Raw genomic sequence first — 18,514 nt, 5'->3', positions numbered from 1 at the left:
TGAACTTCTTCCCCAAAACATTTAATGGTGATATGTTTGAAAAGAATTTATACATTGTTCTGAGTTCATGTTGAGTTGGTATTCAAGTGCTAAATTAGAGATACAAAAAGAAATACCTGGAAAAAATTTCACTGTCATGAAACTTTGTTATTGTTTGTCATTAAAATACACATGGAGCTCCGCTCTGTTAGTTCTTCATATGCCAAGTTACAGTATTATGGTTTTCAGAAACTGGAGTTTTAGAAATTACTGTTGCTGCTGCCTAGGATTATAATAAAACTGACATGGAATTTAGGTCTTTTCCCCCCTTTTTATTAACAAGGTGATAAACTGTCAGTTTTTCTAGGTCTGCCCCATGGAGTTAGTGAAACCATTTGGGACAGTGTGTAATCATACTTCTTAAAATCATTGATATGGAATTGTTTAATTTCTCCATTTAACAGACACAAACAGATTTAAATTGACCATTGTTTTTGTAATGCCACTAATCAACCATGTTTTTGAGTTTCTCATCAGATCCCTATTATATAGTGCAACATGTAAAGGATGTTACTGCCAAGTAGATCAGGTCAACTAAATTCTTAACCCCTAATACTTATTTTCTTACTGTCTTATAATTACAACTGTGATCATAATCAGCATAGCAGTATTGAGATGGCTGAGAGTAATTAAGATTACAGTTTTACCAAATTAATATCTCATCACTGAATGTAAGACTTACTGTCACTGTGTACTTGTTAGTAATAGTAAATAGTTCGTGAATAGTCCCAGTTTTAAATCAGTCTCCCTTGTGATGTTGGTAATGCTGTATAGCAGAGTCCTTCAGCAGGCAGCCCAGTTGCTGGATATAACTGAATTTTTCAAGTCTAGAAAATATTTTTTGGTGTAATTTACATTCATTTTATGTAATAAGCCACAGAAATTAAATGTACTTCTTTATTTGAGAAGCTGTTGAAGTCCTGTTAGCTTAGGGTAATTCTAACCCCAGTTAATCATTGAGAAGTAAAAGTCCAAAATATAATGTAGAAAATTTATACTTATTTAACTTTGTTTGATATTTTAAGTATTATATTTATTGTAATTATTTAAACTTTAGAATGACAAAATTGTTTGTTATTTCCAAATTTGTCTGTAAAATCTGATTAGTTTTCCGTTTTCAAATTATTTGGAACACTGCATTAAACCAATTTTTTCTCATGCCACAACTGGCTGTCACAAACTCAAACAAGACAACGAGATGCTGACATGCTGCTTTGAAGCAGCTGTGTAAAACTTGTTAAGTGGCTTACAGTCAGTTTAAAACTAAGTACTCAAAAACTCTTAAGCGAAATACTCGCCTCTGGCTGTACAGCCCAGTTATAATGTATATGGTGTTCCCAGTAACATGTGCTTTTGCTGTTTGCTGTCCTATCATAAAAGGACAGTAAGGCAGTGCAAAATGTTCAATATTACAGACATAAAAAAAAATCAGTGGTTTCCAATTGTGGCCAGCAGCAGGTTCCACATTCCTGTTTTATTATTATTATTATTATATTATGGTTGTCAGTGACATAGGTGAAAATGTGTGTCCATGTAAGTTGAGGATAGGATTTTGGCATTTTCATATGAAGAAGGTTCTGCATGGTGTTTTGACTTTCATTTGAATTATGTTTTATATTTATTTGCGCTGACATTTAGTTACTAGCTGCATCTTATCCAGAAAATTTATGGTGTTCAACTTGTATGAGGGCTTCCTTCTCATTGCTTACCTCTTCTGTAGCCCCACTCTTCCAAACTGTCTTGCATTGTGCTTTTGATAGGAGACAATAAATAAAATAAAAATAAAAATGAAAAACAGTCAGTGATCAGGAATAAAAATATATAAAGACCATAAATACCTTTATGAATAACAATAAAGTGTTACAATTTACATTTGGAAGTCTCTGTTTGATAGAATGTACTAAGATGTAAACTTCTGTGTGCCAATAATGGCGAAGAATTTTTCTTCCCATTTTCAGTATTCCGTAAGCAACTTTAAATATTATTTCTGTAAATTCCAGTGGGTCTGGTAAATTGCTTTTGCCTAGGTATTGTATATATATTAAGCTAGTTGAGACCTATCAGTTGTTATGAGATTCTTTTGATGAATTCAATATTATAACTGAAACCAAATAGAATTGTAATAAGTAATTAATTTTTAAAAATTAATAAAATAATTATGGATAGACATTTAATAAAAAGTAGGCTGTTTAATTATTTAATGTACAGAATTGATTTTACCAAATATACATGAATATTAAACACATGAATATTTATTGAATTATCATAATTGTGTGTGCACTGGGGTTCTTAAGTGAGTCATGCTATGAACATATGTATAATATTAGTTAATAATGCGAAATTTAAGTTCTTCAGTACCATGGGAAATAATTAGCATATTATTTTCAGTTCTGTGTTGATTATATTTTCAGTTAACTAAAATGAAAGTTGCTTTATTATTTTTTACACATTCACAACAAACATTGCAAAAGGGCCCCTGTTAGCTTCACCATGTTTGCTTCTCTGTCTTTTCATCTGTCTGAATGCAACAGCTTGAGAACTTCTCTACAGATTTTCATTGAAGTCAACATTGAATAGTTTTGCTAATATTTGTCAACACATTTCAATTTTGAATTGGCTGACCTTTACATGAATTCTTGCTTGTGCTTCTGTGAATATTATTTTCAAGAACTTCCACTGTTTCCAGAATTGTATTAAAACACTCCAGAGTGACAGCTTAAGTAAAATTAGGCTTGTGTGTTTCAGTGTATGTTTTCCATGCATAATACTTTCAGGGCTTTTATTGGACCAGAAAGTAATTCTTTCATGCTGTCCTGGTTTTGTTTGAATGGCTGCTGCAGAATGTTTATACTTTTCTCACTTGATGCAGCAACGTGACCAGCATAAACCACAGTTGCTGCTGCATTTGAAATATTAACTCATTCTTATGCCACAGTTGTTGGGCTTCAAACATAAGAGATTTTTGTTTTTAAATAATCTAGCCCATTTTTGAAGTTGTTGTGTCATATGACATTTCCTTTTCCTTGCAAGGCCTGAGTTCATTATATATACACCTGAAACAGTTTTATTCCCATGGCACTGATAATTTGATTAGATCATTAAGATAGAAACATAAGTTTCTTGTAGCTTGAAAATGTTTCAGTTCGATTTTAGATATGATTCATGCTTTAGCATAAGGGAAGAACACCTTATGTACCACTTCCATGTCTGTCACATTTCATCACATTGGTGCAACAGATCAGGTCACATTTTTCTTTGCTAGCATTGTTACATTTGTTAGTCCCTAGAATACCCTGTTGATGTCATTGCTCATTACATGGCATGAAGAACACCTCTGGATTTATCTGTTTCAGTAGCACATATTTATTTATTTACCAGATTTGTCAGTTTTGTCTGTTCACTGAGTTCTGTGTGCTGAAGAAGCAAATTATTCACAATACTGCAGTGAGGAATGACTTTTCAGTGTGACAGACCTTTGAACAGAGCTTTAGTTCTGCGAAAATTCAATAAATGTGTATAGTGGGATAAGAAGAAAGAACACAACATTTCTGTTTAATATTTACAAGAGATTCGATAATGCAGTTCCCTCTTCATAAATAATGAAGTAGTTGTTTCCATCTAATAATTTATAATTTGAAAGTTATAATTTGCATGTCTCTTGTGAATATATAGACATTGTTTCTACATTGAAAAAACAGAACAGTTGAAGTTTTTCTTTTTCAGGAAATGGACAATGGACATGTAGCATATTTGTTGCTGTTGATTTGGAACTTGTTACATATTTCCGTTACTAGATGTGTGGGACATAATTAAATATTTCATTCAGTTTCTTTGTCCTGAAGATTGCTATTTGTTGTGAAAAAAATAGCAGTCCAGACCAGCATAAAATGATGTCATCCAAAAATGGAAATTCTGGATGAACCCTTACAGAATTAGACTTTGATGTAGAAAGACTATTTGTTAAATGGGCATTGTTAAGGGCTACTCTGAACCAGTGCCCATTTGTTATAACTTGAGTTTTTGTTGGTTTTTCTTTTTATTTCAAGTTTTAGAGAATCCACAATTTTAATTGTATCAAGAGAAGAAGCAGTTCAACACATGATAATGATGAAGCTCTGGTGGGCCATTTAATTATTTTTTAATGTACCACATCATATGAGCTACGCTGGTCATAGGTAAATATGATCTCATCATGATTGGATTAAGGCTTGTGGAGGGGAGGAGTGGTTGTCACTATACATTAATTTTCATGGTAGAACACTGATTCTCAATTGAAGTCATAGCTGTTTTATTCTTGTATGATTTGTAAGTAAAATTAGTCTGTTCTGCACTGGCTGAAACTGGGAGGAAATGTCTGCTTTTCTTGTGACTGGGCATATTTCAGTATTTCAAATCAAAAGGATTTTAAGAATTTCAAACATATCTTAGCTATACACCAGATATTACACAAGAGATTTTTCTGTAACTTAAGGAAGTAATAAATACTAAAACTGGATGACATTTTTACATGTGGGATCTTTCATTTGTATAGGATGCACAGTTCTGTGAAATATGTAAATTTTTATTAATGGGTTTTCTTTGCAAGTATTGTTATCTTTTTATTAAGGAAATTTTGCTGTGCTTGTTGATTGAAAGAGTTAAAGTTGTTTGCTAAAATTCCAAATAATTTTACAAAGATACTGCTTTTTAAGTTTTAGTATTATTACAGTAGACATACAGAGTGATTCACAGCTCTGACACAGAAATTAGATAGAGAGGTTGGAAAGATGATTTGGAGCAGAAAATTGAAATAAAGATTTTTCACGGTCACCACTTATTTATATGACACTTTACAACGTTATTGCTTTTATTATTGTGATTTTTACAAACCGAATAGAATTCATTTTAACATAACATGCCGGTTAATTTTTTTCTTTGAATTTGTTGCATTTTTAGTTGTCACTTCAGAGTACTTCTTTTTGAGTAATTTTCTGTTAATGTGGTGGGAACTTGTCAGCACACTGAAAACACTGTACACAATCACAACAAATGTGCGAAGTGTCCTTTCTCTGCCTAAACAGATTTCTCACAATGGTGTCGAATTTGGCGCTTTATGGAGACTAGTCAGCAGCCACCACCTTAATGTGATTGGATTGTTGCAGTCCTGAAGTTTGGTGGCATTAACTTTTTCCTTCATGTATCCCCACAAATAAAAACCTAGGGGTGTCAGCTCAGGAGAATATGGAGGCCAGACAATTCGTCATCCTATCAAAATCCTTCTGTCTGGAAAGTTGTCAAACCAGTTGTACACTTATTGTGGAAAATAGGAGGAGCACCACTAACCACATGCTCTTATACCCACCGAATCACATTCTCCAATGAAAGTGGAATTATTTCTTCAAGAAAATTAGTGTACTGTGCCCTACCATCTGTGTTGGACTAAGAAGTATTGAGTAATATGAGAATTCTTCAGTGTCATACATGCAAATTGTGTTCATTGTGACTCCGCTTCTTGTAATTACTGCCTCATCAGTCCACAACACAACACAGAAATTGAAAGGTGTCCACAATTTTGTATAGCACTCTTCGAGAGAACTGTGGACGGAGATGTTTGCAGTCCTTATACTGTTGTATAGGGAAAGGATACAATTGATTCTCATGTAGAGTATGCCATACTGCACTCTGATAAAGTTGTCCTGTTACTGAAGAAATATGACAGTTGCTGGTTGATGGGTTATTGTGTACAATATCCAACATAGTCCCCACATCCTACATATTGCATCTTCCATGGACATCATGTACGAGAGTGCCTATTTCTTTCAGATTATGATGCACTGTTTTGAATACATGTCAGTAATGTTGTCTTTGATCTGCGTATCTTGCTGATATTTTGTCATTGCAGCAAGAGAATTTCCTTTGCAAAAATCACAAACAAAATGAATATCTGCATACTCTGCATCAGTACATTTAGGTGTTGTTGATGTTGCTACTGTTCTTGTTAATAGTACTACTGTCTAAGTATGATAACTGCATTTCCACATGCTCAGTATGGAGCCCCGGTCAAATATTGTCACTCACAAACAATCTGAAAGAAAAAGTGGTTTACATATTCTGCTCCAAATGATATCCCCAACAAACTCCTTAAGTACTGTACTAGAGGTTTGAATCACTCTGAATAGACATGTATCTTCTTTTTGCTTAAATTTTTATCATCAATTTCTTAAATAATTGTGTTTATGTTTATGCTTCATTAAGTACACTGATAAGGCCACAACATTGAACTCAAAAAGATATTCTGTTAATAGCTCAAAGCCTATAGAATTATTTCTGAATTATTCACAGGTAATTTTTCAGCATTGTGTATGAAATATTATTACTTGTTGACAGACACATTGAGGATCAGTGTACTAGATTGTTTCTTATACATCAGTCTGAATGTGACTGATATTTTCCAAAGCTTTCTTACGTGGTATTTGCCTGCTGCTCTCCTCTTCAATGCCACCTAGAGTAGAGTAGCTGTACTTGCATTTGCATCACATTTTGCTTTCTTTCTCTTATTTCAGCTTCTCTTAGTCTTTTTGTGCACTGGTATTACTCTTAAATTAAACTATTTTTAAAGTGTTTAGAGGTGTATTTTTGCCTAGATGTTTTGTCTGATTTCCTGTTTTAAATAGATATCTAATTATGTTTTGCATCAATAAAAACGGATATTGCCCTTCTTACATTAAAATTTAAACCACAACTATGTACAGATATTCATATTTCTCCTCATTTTTATTTTTTATTTCACTCAGGTGTTGATTAAATCTTAATGTTTCTTTGATTTCAACCTTCTCCATTTTTGTACACTTTTAATGACATGTAGAATGCATAGTCATCTGCACTATCCAATGTTCCCTGTTTTAACCAATTTAGTCACATACTTAGAGAATAGTGAATTATTATCCATGTTTGTTGAAGCATGTTAAATTATAGTGCTGTGAAAGTTGAAGCTAATTTTCTAAACCCTGTCACATAGTAGGGGTGAATGATATGGTGGTGGTGCTTATGCTGGAGAAATAAGTTGATGGGGTTTGGAAGGTGGGCATGAGCTTTCAGGAGCTTGTTTGCTCGTAATGGATCATGATGGAGGTGACACTGTAATTAAGTTTGTGTAACTTAGAATTCTTGCCTCATGATCTTTGTTCTGATTGTTTCTGCTTTTCTGTAACTAGACATATATACTTTTCCCCCAACATCATCATATAGTTCAGAGAACTGTACAAACTGATGTCAGAATGAAGCAAAGAATATCACTTAACAGAAATTGTTATATGCAGTTTATTATTTACTTTGGTTATAAATATTCAGTGTATACGGTGGTTATAAATAATCTTTACACTTTTGAAAATTTATTCTAAAATTACAGCTGACTAATTATTCAATAAGTTCTTGTGTTATTTAACTCAGAGATGGGGTTTTACTGTCCTAGAAGTGTCAATGCCCATTTACTTTTATTATGTTCTATATTAGGTGGAGAAAAGGGTTAAGATTTGGTTAAACTGTGCTGACGATAATACACTTTGAAGGACACTGAACAAAACTCTGTGATAATTTCAACAAGCAAATGCTTTCATCTGTTTCTAACCCAATGAAATCTTCTCAGGTAATCCACCTGATGATAATGGCATTGTAATCCAATTTTTCAGAGAATATTTCTTCTCCATTATTAGGGTTGACATGATGAGCGACATGTGTGTTCACATCTGTGATTGGATCTTAGAGTTCTGTGTCCTTGTCCAGAAGTGGGTGTGCTGTCATACCACTCATCATGTCAACCCTGATGGTGGAGGCAGAGACGTCTTTAACACGCTGGATTCCAATACAATTCTCATGTCTCCCTCTAATTGCCTGAGAAAATGTCATTGTATTTGGTCACCATGAAAGCTTCAAATATATTTCTAAGCCACTTAAATAATTTATTTTACTGCTTAATGGATCTATCACAGTACTGGTCTTTGAAAAGATTTTAGGAAGTTAAATATATTGAAATTGATTGTATTTATATTATGTACTGCGGATTGTGGATTCTGTTATAGATGTTGGTGTCACCTCCATGGCTCGCCAGTGTGTTATGTGTTAAGTACATACGTTTATATTAATAATGTTAGCTGTACCATGCTGCAGATGATTACTCTTCCAGGTATTTTTTCTATATGTTGTTTCAGTTCCATTTTTTCGGGGGTGGGATGGTGGTAGATAGGCCCGTCCTTGGGTATGATTAGTTATATGTTCAGTCAGAATTAGGAAACTACATTCATCGTTAATGTTTCCAGTATTGAGCATTGGTAGTGTATTTCCCATCCAGACTAACTATAAACATAACTGATTATACTGGATAATCCTGTGGGATTAGAACATTTTCATGCTGGTTGCTGTCATGGTTAGATGAAAGTAACAAAGATAATGAAAAAAACTTTTGCATCAGTTGTTATGGATGGTTGTTTTCAACATATATATTTATTAAAGTTTTCTATTTTAATTGATGATACCATGTTATAATCAGCTTGTTCACTAATTTTTCTCACATTTGCAATCTCTATTTTCAAAAAGAATACATATTATACAAAGACCTTATAAATATAAAGACTAGATCTGTCAGTCTCTCTACTGTGGTTAAAAAGACTTCTGAATTTTCTTGGCATGACAGTCATGTCTGTACACCATGGTGTCAAGAGGTTGTAAACAAACAACTGTGAAAACTTGGGGGCATTTCAAAGTTTGCAAATTTATACACAGAGACAACATAATTTGTGATACGCAGCTTACAAAATTTCTCCATGATGTGAAAAAATGAATTTGGTCCTGAAGGAGTAAAGCACCATGCATCATAATCTAATATCTCATAAATTTAAAATTTTCTTTAGACTTTGATGTTGAAGAATCTTATGTTAGAGTCAGTAAAGTTAGATTCATAGTATGTATGAATACATACACACGTACAAAATTTCTTCTGCCTGTTTCTCTGCCTGATCTGGTTGATATGGTGTCGTGACCAGTTTAAAGTGCTAAAGTTATATGTATCTGTCAATGTTCATTGCAATTCATTGCTAATTCCATTATTGTTTGAAATCCTGAACCTGTGAGAATTGGAAGAAACAATCCAATAAAACTGCAAGTGCATCTCACTATTTCGTACTTTTGTAAAATTAACTGATGGATACATGCCCTACTGATGGTTATATATATTGTCACATTTAGGTATTACATTTAATGCTTATTTATCATTAATTTTTACTCATTTTCTTGTGAATGTACAGTTTTAGTACATTCTTTTACTTCAGGAAATCCTTATGGCTAGACCACCCCACTGATCTGACAAATAAACTTGAAATGCTGAAAATGACATTAAGGTGGATCTTAAGGTGATATTTTGTGAGGGTGGTGGTAGTGGTGGTGGAGGGTGGAAGTAGCAGACTTGGATATTGTTCTCAGTACAATTTTCTATGGGTCACTAATTCAACAGCATTGTGGAAGAAGTGTTTCATCTGTCTTCTTAAGTATGTGTTTGTGTTTTAACCTTGCACATTTGTGTAATTAAAGCCAGAGTATGATAGAAGTATCATTTAACTCCTTGCTGTCAGAGTCAGTGCTTCAGACCTGGCTGTGCAGTAGTTGCCAGTCTGTTTTGTTAAACTTAATACACTTTTTTCTTGTTATTTTATACTAATACTGATTATTTATGTCATGGCCTTTATAATTGATTAAAGTATTGTCAGATTTTCTTATGCAGGAAACAACAACAAAAAACCCAAAGCTTTGAAGATTCTAAATCTTGGTTGTCTTAAGTGAATTCTGGACTAAGCTCAAAAACAAATGGCAGAATCTAAATAAGGAGCGCTTTCAACAGATTTGAGTCAAACAATGTCTTGAAATATTTATCCACTTCTTTATTGTGATATATTTTTGTATGATTGACATGCTATAGAACAAACATATCTGGAAGGGACAAAACCACAGCTTGTATATCCTGGGAATCCCAGGTTAGTCTGCCCCGCCCATATAGACCATAATGTAAAAAGCATCAAACAACAAATGACACGTGGAGAGATTGCATGTGTAATCATTCTGCAGGTGGTAGGCTTTCTGATAAACCATTAGTTTTAACAAGCATCGCCTTTGAACAGGTGGGGATACTCCAGTGTCTGCAACTGAGGGACCTGCCTTGAGCACTGGTGCTATTGTCAGCATTGTCGTGGCATCACTGATTATAATTCTCATCTTCATTGACGTGTCATGCTATCTGGTGAACCGGACAGGACTTCTGATGGTGATATGTGAGAAGATATGTGGCAGTAGGACAAATGATGAGGATGCAAAACTTGGCAGGTGAGTCATCCTTCCATTCTTTCAGTGTCCAGGTTATGTTGTTAGGTTTTGAATTTGTATTGGTAAGTTGAATAGCCAGTACATTTGCTTGTGTGTATTCTAGTATAATTTGTATTCTGGGTTAGAAGAATGTCAAAAGGTAGATCCAATTGACAAAATATATTCAAGTGAAACTTACTGTCACTTTTTGAACAGTGAATTACCGTGCGGTTTTCATGTCATGAAAGTTTAGGCTATGGTCTTTGAATTATGAGAGGTGGCTGCAGCTTCCTATGAAATTTTGGCAGTCACAGAACTATGCAAACGTTCACCCAGAAGACCACAATCTAAATGATCTGCAGTGTTTGCATCTGGAATATTCACTTTCTGTTATAGGGATTGTCTCCATATTACAATAGCCTGTCATGCATTTGACTGATTTATTTAAAACATAATACCAGTTATTGTATGGATTTCTGTTTCATTAAATATTTGGTTTTTATAAGTACCAGCTGCACTGAGCATTGTCAGTAGTGTTCTTTGTTTATTGTCTCAGGTCCAGTGACTGCAATTTTAAATTACATGTTGGGATTTGTTTGTGCATTTTCATTTACTGTCGGTTATTCTGATTATCACCACAGTATTTTTAATTCTTGGTTTTCCCAATCAGGCATGTCACTTTTGGCATATGGTTCCTACGATTGAAAGAGCAGTGGGAAATCTAGTGAAAATAATGCTACCACAAAAGTAATATAAATATGCCACTGTTGCATTCTCATATTTTTCTAGTAACAGGATTTCACTTAATTTTGTTTATTAACTCAGATATTTTAAGTGAAATTATGGATAAAGTGTTTTTCAGGTTATACAGAAACGCATTGTGTTACTCATTTCATGAAATGGAAGAAAGAAGGAAATTATATAATATGTGAAATTTTATGGAATTTGTATTAAACTCGTATCGAAATTTCTGCATAATAGTAAACTATGGGTTGCATGCTGTACATGTAGGTTTGCATGTTTGGAATCCTTCAGTCAGTAATGGCATAATGATGATCTGTTACACAGTATTAATTATATAAATGACTGGCATAAAAATAAATTCTGATACATCTTCATAAAGGATAATGATAGTATTGTCATACGCTAATATTTCAGAGACACTTGTAGTTTTTAAACATACGTGTGACAACAAATATTGAGACTGCCAGTTCATTTGAATTCAGCCAGAGATGTTATTTTTTGTATCATAGCTGATACATGTGATTAAAATGTTTTTTAAATACCCCATTTTCATAATATACTACAGAATGTGTTTAAAAATCAACCTGGATATATGAAACTGTAGCTGAGATTTATAGCTATATTCAGATATTTTTATTTTAAAGACCAGAGAGACATTTATTACAGATATCTGTATCATAGCTGATACATGTGATTAAAATGTTTTTTAAATACCCCATTTTCATAATATACTACAGAATGTGTTTAAAAATCAACCTGGATATATGAAACTGTAGCTGAGATTTATAGCTATATTCAGATATTTTTATTTTAAAGACCAGAGAGACATTTATTACAGATATCTGTAACCTTTCCATATTATACCAGTGAAGGTTCAGTCATGACCATTCCATTTGTCTCTGTTTCTTTTATAATAATGCCCTTATGTGTAGTTATGAAGAATGTGTGTGTGTGTGTGTTTTGCCTAACAGAATTGTAATTTTCAACTTCAATTTAATATAAAGCTGGAGCAGTAAAATTGTAAATTATTTAGTGATGAAATGAGATGATTAACTGGAGCAAGGTCGGTATCTGTATGTATGTCAATTAACCTGGAGTACATGTTATGTTTTCTTGAATCTCTTATGAAGCTTATACAGTTGGCGCTTCCCCCTCCCATATTGCAGCAATAAGGACTCACCTGGGCCGGGCTTGATCACGGAGAAGGTCCCCGAGACTAATGTGTCCATGTAAGAAGTGAAGTGAATGAATAACAAAATTGGCTGATTGTTCTGTTACTTTCCATCTTGGTGTGCATGCATGGGCATGATGTAGGGTGACAATATGAGAATGGCAAGCGTGAATTGCTTTAATTTTAATGTTTAAGGCCATGGAAATACATAATTTGCATGACCATGTATATACCAGGTGATTCAAAAAGGACTTTACAACTTTGAAAGTGTATAGAAATTTAATCAGAAAGCTTACAGAATCGGTTGAGGTGTCATTTTGTAGCAAAACAAATCAAGTTTGTCTTGATGGAGAGTCTTATCTGACATTTTAATTATGGGTTGATGTATTTACTAAATTCTTCACAAAACTCATGACATTCAAGACTGGATGATCACTCACCAGTGGAAGGTCATGGTGAAAGTTTTCACTGTAGAGTTTAAATATATACATATGAATAGTGTGGGAACACTAGTCTAATTCAGCATCTGTAGAATATATTATTTTTGAGTTCTTTGGTTCTAGTCAATTTATATAATTGCACAGCCATCACTGTAAAACGTTTGCCAGACTTTTTGAACCAGGAATCACTATAAGACTGTCACCAGGTGTATATATAATTTTGCTATCAATTTCATTGTGCACCCTAGTTCAAAGTACTTCAACCCTAAATCCATCTTCAGTGTTTTCTGCAGTTTTAAGCAAGGAATGGCTGATTCTGAAGAATGTTTCCATATTTATGTCTGTGATGGTTGCTTGATGATGTTATTTTAGTTCACCTAATCCTGGTGAGATGTTGATTATTACAATTCTTCAATCAGTACTGTTACTTATTTGGTAGAGCCTTTTCTCTAGTGACTTTAATGTTTCACATGAAGGATAAGATTTCTGTAAATTGACTTACATTATTTTTATCATAATTAATTATGCTGGTCTTTTGTTAACCATAAAATGGACTATGACATTGAGAGAAAGATTTCAGAGCAAAGGGATTTTGTGTCCTCTCTTCTGTCTAAAAATATTATCCTTTCAGCCTTGAAAATTGTTATTTGTTGTTTTTGTAAGTAGTACTTTGAACTCACTTTATGCCATATATTAGCATCTGGTAATTAAGTATTATTTTTAAAATGATGATCTTATTGTTTACACAAGTTATCTGAAGTGGTGAAGTTTTTCTTTGTTGTGCATGTGGGTTGATCACAGAAAATATTTCATTGCAGATTTCTATTTAAATTTTGTAAAGTAATTACATAGGTTTCTGAATGTCTATTATTTATTTAATTTTACAGTGTTGGATGGTACTGAAGTTCCTTTATTAACAGTTATTTAGCATGTATAAAGGTTATTTTTGTTTTTATCCAGTGCAGTAAGCATGGTTTTGATTTCTTTATAGTGATGAAAAAGAGCCTTTGAAAGATGCCAGTAACAAGACTACTATCCAAGGAAGGTGAGACAATGCTGAAAGTATAAGGACGTTTAAAATAAATGTGTCCCTTAATTTGTTAAATAAATTATCACATTTAATACATTGTGATTTTAAGCAAGACATATTTTCTGTAATGAGAATAAAGGCATTTTGATTAATTGCCTATTTATTTTAATTATATAGTTTTCTAAATTATGCAGCTGCTTTAATTGTAATATTCTGTTTGTACCAGATCTTCTCTACAGTTTCCACATACATTAACATTTTTAACATATCTAGTGTTGACATATCTTACACCTACTTCCATGAAATGTAATTTGATGTTTTTTAATGGCTGTGCTGTTAGTGTAAAAAACAGTGACACACACAGAGGTCCAGAGTATATAACTGTTGTGAATTATAATTGTGGTACAATTTTTGTTTTCAGCATTAAGAAAGAGACATCTGTAGACTTCGACATGAAGAAATCAATTTCCAGAACAAGCTTTGTGGGCAAAGACTCAGCTGTGTAGATGTGTACCTTCAAAATGTCAGAATGAAAATTGAAACAAACAGCTACAAGCAGACTGAACAAAATGTGGATTGCTTGCAGTTTGAAACTAAGTCTGGTTGCCTTCTAAAGCTTTGGATAATTTAACATGTCCATACTTATTTGATTTAAAAACAGGGGGCCAGATTGCTGCATTTTGTATCTTCCAACAAGAAACTACTGTTGTTTCTTGTAAATTTGCTGCTGGTTTAACAGCAGTTAATGACTTTACAAAACACTGTGATTCAATTGAGGTTTGTATGAGCCATATTGGTCTTAACTTGTCAAGTATTTCCTTCTTGAGTCCATTATGTCGATATTGCTGAACTTCTTTAAAGTACCTAAGACACAAGCTGCAACCTCACAGATGTGTTTAGTGAAGCAAATGCCCATACTGTGTACGGGCATGCTACTTGAACTTGCGTTTTTCAATGATGTCATGCCCAGTATTCAAGTGGTCAGTTAATATTTTCACATTTACATGATTTAATGGCATTATATTTCAGCCTAAGAGTTTAGTCATTATAATTGACACTTAAGAACCAAAAAAAGATGTGTGTGTGTGTATATATATATATACACTGATACAGTATGGAGAATGTGCTTTTTATATACATATTTTAAACCTTAATTGTGGCCTACATAATTTTAATGTATTTATGAACGCAATGTGATTTGAATTGAATTTAACCCTTTGGACAGTGGTTATGTAATATGTGCAGCAATTAATAGATGGTAGGTGGAAGGTGTAGTTTTAGTGTTTTCCCATGTAACATTCTGCAGGTTCATCTTGAAGAAATGTGGTATAAATGAAGATTTAATTTTTCATAACAGAGTTGAACTGCCAGATAAGAAACATTGTTTTATATAACAGTTTCTTTAAAATTATGTTAACATTTTAAGAGAGACTGTCTCCATTATTCTCAGTCAGCAGTGTGTTGTCATCCATTGTTTCTTGTTACTGACCATGTAACCATATTAAAATTAGAATAATGTAAATGAAGAAATTAATTTTTAGTAAAAAGGAATATAATTTAAAAAAATTAAGTCCATAAGACTTCCTACTTTGGGGAATGTGTGAGATACACAGGAATGATTGATAATGTTCCATAAGAGGAAGTAATTTATTTGGGCTGTGATGCTGTGTATTCATGTAGGTGTGCAGTTATCACATTTTTGAAAGGATAACTGAACTGCTAAATTGAATCACTCTGGAAAGAACACCATTGTTCAGAGGGTTGATATTGGACTGTTGTCTAATGAATGTTCTTAATAAAGCTTTGGTGGCTTGTGACTTATTAAGTATTATAAATATTTGCTCAGTCAGTTCCTCATATCCTAAGCAGTTGGTATTAGAACTCTTTCTCTTTTGTGTAAGTTAAAGTAATTGATGAAGTTATTGAAAAGAGACATTGTAGTGATTATAAGTTCCTGGTTTATTATGAAGCCTGTAAAGTACTTTTTGAGAATTGAATTTCCCTTGAAATATCATGAATGGCCAACAAATAAAAATGTGAACCTAGTATTCTACTGGGTTCTTCACTTGAAGCTAGTGTTCCTACTTGAAAATTTATGAATGTTAATATTTATCATGTTAAGCCTCCTGTTCTGTAGGAAGCACTACACAGAATGAAATATTACAAGGTCAAAATTATTCTTCTTGTATTCAAATTACTGCTGTGAACTGCAGGCTTACTTATTTAGAAATATTCAGAAAATGTGCTTCCCAGCTTATCATCTTACAAAGTAAGTTTGGACATTCTTCCTATTCGACTGACCTGGAGCTTAATCCAGATTTTGAAGCTCCTTTTTTGTATTTTATAGTGATATTGAGTAAGGCCAAACTGGACATCATGGGAAAGTTACATTGCCACGTGAGAATAATGGTGGTGAAACCATTATTCATTACAGTTGTGAAAACATTTTGCTACTGTTTACTTACAAGTCTGTGGAAATTGGAGTATAATCATTGATTGGGTGTTTGAAAATCCCTAAAGCTTTCATCAAAAATGTCCTCGGTATATATATGTTTCTTTTAAATGTTATCAAATTTAACATATTTATTGGTGCTGTGTTCAGATATGTCAGTGTACCTATATTTGTAAGTATCTTAATAATTTGTTTATTTGACAAAGGTTGTAAAAGAAAGAGACAAGACTTACAGAGGATCATTTCTACGCCTTCTAATGTACTGACAATAACTTGAGCTATTATTTTGTATGTAACAACAATGCAAGAATTGTACTTATTTCTTTTAGGCAGTAATAACATGTTGTACATTTAATATTAGAGTGTTGAATTAGACACGAAACATTGATGATTAAAAGATTTTGTTATGCGTATTTCCTTTGTTATAGGTTAAAGATAAATTAAGAAAAGCAGTCTACAATTAAATTAAAAAGGGATTATTTTTCAGGTACATTTTTATATGTCAAATCATTTATGCGCTTATGTGTGTTGTGCTATGTACATTTAAAATAAAAACCATACCATTGTAGTATCCATGTTTACCGGAGACCTACCTCTTGAAAATTGTCATTCATCCATTCAGTCAATAATTCAGACTCATGATAACGTAATTGCTATTATATCTGATATACATAAAATGTCAGTGTCAAGAATTAGATTGACTTATTTTTAAGTTTGGAGCTGATTTTTGTTGACAGTATAGTTTAATCACCTTTAACCAAATGGTCGTTTTGGGAGGTTGGAAGTTTAGTTGTTCGACTAGTGGCTGAACTATCCACTTTTTTTAGTCCTGTTGAATCCTTACATGTGATAACAATGAAGTCTGTAGTAATTGGGATGCTATTTCATCTAGGTGATGAGCCAAAATTCTCCAAGTTGGTAGTACTGTTAAGGAATACAACTAAAAGCATTTTACCAAATAATCAAAATGTTATTAAAAAAAATACTGCAGTCAGCCACCTCAGTCACATGAAATCTGTAATATTCTTTAGTGTCCCAGTAACCTTAACCCTTCTTTCCCCCAAAAGTATTTAAAATGTAATCCCAGGTTAGTGATCTTGCTAATGTCCTGGACAGATTGCTTGGAATGGCCTAAGCAGTGGGAAATGGACATGATTTGGAACATAGAATGACAAGTCTGGTTCTCTGAAAACATCAAGGTAACTGCCAAAATATAAATTCAATTTAGCAGATGTACATGAGGTTTGATTAGACAAGTGTGGCTCTACATTCTCCTTTGGAAACTGGATAGCTTGGGACTTATTTTTGTACATAAGGGGATCACATCAGCAATTTGTTAGTGATAGGATGTCTATATAATATTAAAAGGTTGTTAGTGTGCTATTATGAATGCACATGCACCAAATTGAGATAAATGTGATGATTCAAAGCATGGCACTTATGAGGAACTAGAGCATATATTTGAAGAGTTTCACAAATAGTATGTTAAAATGTTTGGACATTATAATGCAGTGGTGGGGGGAGGAAGATATTCTGAAAGTGACAGATATGAGAATTTACAAGAAAGTGGTAATGATAATGGGATCAGAACAGTAGACTTTGCCACATTAGAATATCTAGTCACTAGTACAGCGTCCCCACATTACAAAATTGTCTAATTTTTTGAGGGACTGTGTTATCACTACTTGGTGGTTCAACATGTAGGCTGATGGTAAGTAAAGCATAACAAAAATCTGATTTGCAGAGATGTTTTCTCAAGAAGTTAAATGATTCATAAGCATAAACAAAATCTCAGAAGTTTGTGGCTTTGAAAAACTATGTTACCATCAATAGGGCTTGGGCAGCTATGAGAGATGGTACTAAATTTCAGCCAAAGAGTCTTAGATCATTATGAATAAAGTATAAAACGTGGTATAACAATATTAAAAAGTCATTTGATATAAGCATGCTAAATAGTGGTTCCAAAGCCCAAGCCACATGAGTGAAGATTGTCATAACATGTACCATTTTACACTAGTAAATGATTGAACACCAAAGAGGGAATATGTGAAAGACAAAATTCATGAGCATGAATCAGGTAGTAAGAACAAATATTACAGACCTGTAGAGGTGCACACATTAACTTACGAAAAAAGATTGCTAACGGAAGTGACTTAGTCAAAGAAAATAACTTTTCAAAATTCTCACTGTTTTCTGAATAGGAATAATTACTTTTATCCTGTGGTGGGCAAATTTCCACGGATCACATTGCGTTACAAACCACGTGTTTGGCGTAACGTCACGTGGGCGATCCATTTATTTCATTTAGGTAT

General features: G+C 33.2%; 1 protein-coding gene and 1 long non-coding RNA gene across 9 annotated transcripts in view; one reads left to right on the top strand and one right to left on the bottom strand.

Annotated features, from left to right (window-relative positions):
• The window catches only part of Fas2 (neural cell adhesion molecule fasciclin 2), a 184,206-nt gene extending 167,436 nt beyond the window's left edge, over window positions 1-16,770 (top strand). For 3 of the 7 annotated variants that reach the window (XM_022063216.2, XM_087344981.1, XM_087344982.1), the window contains exons 12-15: window positions 10,185-10,386; window positions 12,240-12,338; window positions 13,712-13,765; window positions 14,172-16,770. In XM_022063216.2, coding sequence (XP_021918908.1) covers window positions 10,185-10,386; window positions 12,240-12,338; window positions 13,712-13,765; window positions 14,172-14,256 — 440 coding nt within the window. In that variant the 3' untranslated portion in view covers window positions 14,257-16,770. The remainder of the gene's footprint in view (window positions 1-10,184; window positions 10,387-12,239; window positions 12,339-13,711; window positions 13,766-14,171) is intronic. The other 4 variants (XM_022063217.2, XM_022063222.2, XM_022063221.2 and 1 more) reach the window with 4 other exon arrangements.
• Window positions 1,862-18,440, bottom strand: LOC110829495 (uncharacterized). 2 transcript variants are annotated; one of them, XR_002542984.2, is made up of 2 exons: window positions 18,304-18,440; window positions 1,862-6,103 (listed from the first exon to the last, which is right to left on the bottom strand). It is a non-coding gene; the product is annotated as an uncharacterized LOC110829495 (long non-coding RNA). The 2 variants fall into 2 exon arrangements; XR_015534128.1 differs by lacking the exon at window positions 18,304-18,440 and adding an exon at window positions 6,485-10,185.
• Between the last annotated feature and the right edge of the window lie 74 nt (window positions 18,441-18,514).

This window comes from Zootermopsis nevadensis, unplaced genomic scaffold (genome assembly GCF_977971745.1).
Source record: "Zootermopsis nevadensis isolate Lab colony 2312 unplaced genomic scaffold, Znev_1.0 Znev_ptg000008l, whole genome shotgun sequence".
NCBI lineage: Eukaryota > Metazoa > Arthropoda > Insecta > Blattodea > Termopsidae > Zootermopsis > Zootermopsis nevadensis.
Note: the sequence above shows the minus strand (reverse complement) of the source record. Positions and strands in the feature narration are given on the sequence as shown.